At 67.2% G+C, this 2,118-nt stretch overlaps 1 protein-coding gene across 1 annotated transcript; it reads right to left on the bottom strand.

Moving 5' to 3' along the window:
• Positions 1-361: 361 nt before the first annotated feature.
• Positions 362-2,096, bottom strand: MNEG_16244 (hypothetical protein; the record flags this gene model as incomplete). Its single annotated transcript, XM_014035286.1, has 4 exons — positions 362-447; positions 828-933; positions 1,335-1,436; positions 1,965-2,096. 4 exons carry the CDS (start codon positions 2,094-2,096, stop codon positions 362-364), a joined length of 426 nt encoding a protein of 141 aa, XP_013890740.1.
• Positions 2,097-2,118: the final 22 nt, after the last annotated feature.

Genomic DNA, 2,118 nt, shown 5'->3' with positions numbered 1-2,118 from the left:
CTCCCGGGGCGGATGCGTTTCGAGGAGTCTCTGCTGCGCTAGCAAAGGATTAGATTTCGTGAAAGAAGGCAATGGGATAAGAAGCCGGCGCGCAGCGGTAGGCGCCTGCACGCCGCAGTAGTGGCGGGGCGTGGGCGCAAAGGGACCCACAAAGCAGGCAAGAGGCAGGCGTTGCGGGCAGCAGGGTACCCTAAATCTGGGTCGCGTGTGCCAGGGCCTGCATAGCTGCCCCGCAGCTGCCGGAGCCGTTTGAATCATCGCGACGACAGGCGGGAGCCGCCGCCCGCACCCTTCGCGGCAGCCGCCGCGCCACCCGGGCCGGGCCGCCGCCCACGCCTGCCGCCGGCCGCCGGCCGGCGCGCTAGGCTGTCTTCGCCGCTGGGGGGTCCTTGTAGCGCCGCTTGACCTGCGAGTAGAGGAACACGCCAAACAGCGCCAGGCCCGTGCCTGCGGGGCGCGAGGGCGGCGGGGGCGCGCGGCAAGGGGGAGGCGGGCGTGTCGGTGGGCGGACGGGCGGGGCCGCCAGGCCGCCGAGGAGGCCGGGAGGGCAGGCGCGGCGCGGGGGGCGGGGCGCCCGGGGGGCCGCCCGTGTGCAGCAGCGCCCGGCGGCGCCTCGGGCGTGGGAGCTTGGTGGACGCATAGAGGCGCTCCAACCCAACAAACCCCTATCGAGTCCGACGATAAAAACTCCAAGGCACAAACCGCATCCACCTCCCCAATCTTCCCAACATCGACACTCAGAAGAAAGAACAGGATCGGCATTATTCAGGGTTACGAGGTTGTTTGTCAGATCAGCTCAGAATGCATAGTTTGACTCGAGGCCGCACCGATGGCGTTCTGCGTGGACACTGGGTTGCGCAGGATGAGGACCGACGCGACGATGACTACGACGCGCTTGATGCAGTTGCCGATGGAGTGGGTGACGGGGCTGACCTGGAGGGGGGGGTGAGGGAGAGAGAGAGAGCAAGCGGGTGTAGTTGGGTGTGCGTGCTGCGTGTGCGTGTGTATGTAACAGTGCGTGCGCGTGTGAATGCGTGTGCGTGTGTGTGTGTGTGGGGGGGGGGGTGGGGCGCACGCATGTGTAATGTGACGAGGTACTGAGGTGATAAGGTCGAGCATGGGTGTGGTTTCAAGGGGTGTGAAGCAGAGGGCAGGGACGGGCGCCCCAAGCAGCCAGGGCGGCCCCCTGTCAACTGGGCTACGGCCAGCCGGCAAGGCCGACGCGGGCAAGTGCACAGCCAGCCTGAAAAGCCAGACGGCAATGGGAACGTCAAGCCGCTCCCTCAGCGGCTTCCCGGCGGCTTCCCGGCAGCTTCCCGCTCCCCGCCGCGCACCTTTGAGAGGATCATGTATGAGAGCTGCTGGTAGGCGTGGAAGCAGAGGCCGGCCGCCAGCACCCGCTGCAGCAGCGCCACCCCCTTGTCCCCGGTCAGGCCCTGTGGGCGTGGTGTGTAGTGGGGGGAGGGGCCGGAGTGCTGGGATTGAAAGCTTGAGAGTCGACAACTTGAGGAACGACGGCTGAACAGACGTCTAATTGAGTTTCAACAACAGTTGAGGTTCAACGACACCAGAAGTTGGCATTTACTGCAGTCGGGAGGCGAGGGGTCAGGGTGCGGGGAAGGCCGCGGGGGCCGGCGGCAGCGCGGCGGGCCGCCCGGGGGTTCGAGCCTGCGGCGCCGCGGGGCCCGCCGCCGCTCGGTGGGGCGCCCCGCCCCGATGCAGGTGAGGCGCTCCGGCTGCATCGGGGTGTGGGGTTCCCCACCTCGGACGCGGCGCCTCAAATGCAGCCCCGCCACCCAGCTGGGCCGCAGGATTCCTGGTTCCCCCTTACCCCTCCCTCCTGCTCCCCAACCTCCCCCCTGCCCCTGCCAAGTGCCACCCCACCACCATCCAAACCCAGCAGCCCAAACCTAGCCGGCCAAAAAAAGCAGCCAAACATGTACCCAGCACCCGCGGGACCCCACCAGCGCGGCCGCGTTGTGCGGGAGGAACGGCGCCCCCTCGATCAGCAGCGTCACCGGGGCCAGCATGAAGAAGGCCATGATGGTGATGATCTGGAAGAGGTTCATGTTATCCAGGCTGCCCTTGGAGATCATCAGCTTCTTGGACAGCACGTTC

The sequence above is a fragment of the Monoraphidium neglectum genome (genome assembly GCF_000611645.1).
Source record: "Monoraphidium neglectum strain SAG 48.87 unplaced genomic scaffold scaffold06153, whole genome shotgun sequence".
Taxonomy (NCBI): Eukaryota; Viridiplantae; Chlorophyta; class Chlorophyceae; order Sphaeropleales; family Selenastraceae; genus Monoraphidium; species Monoraphidium neglectum.
This window is presented reverse-complemented; position numbering and strand designations above follow the sequence as displayed.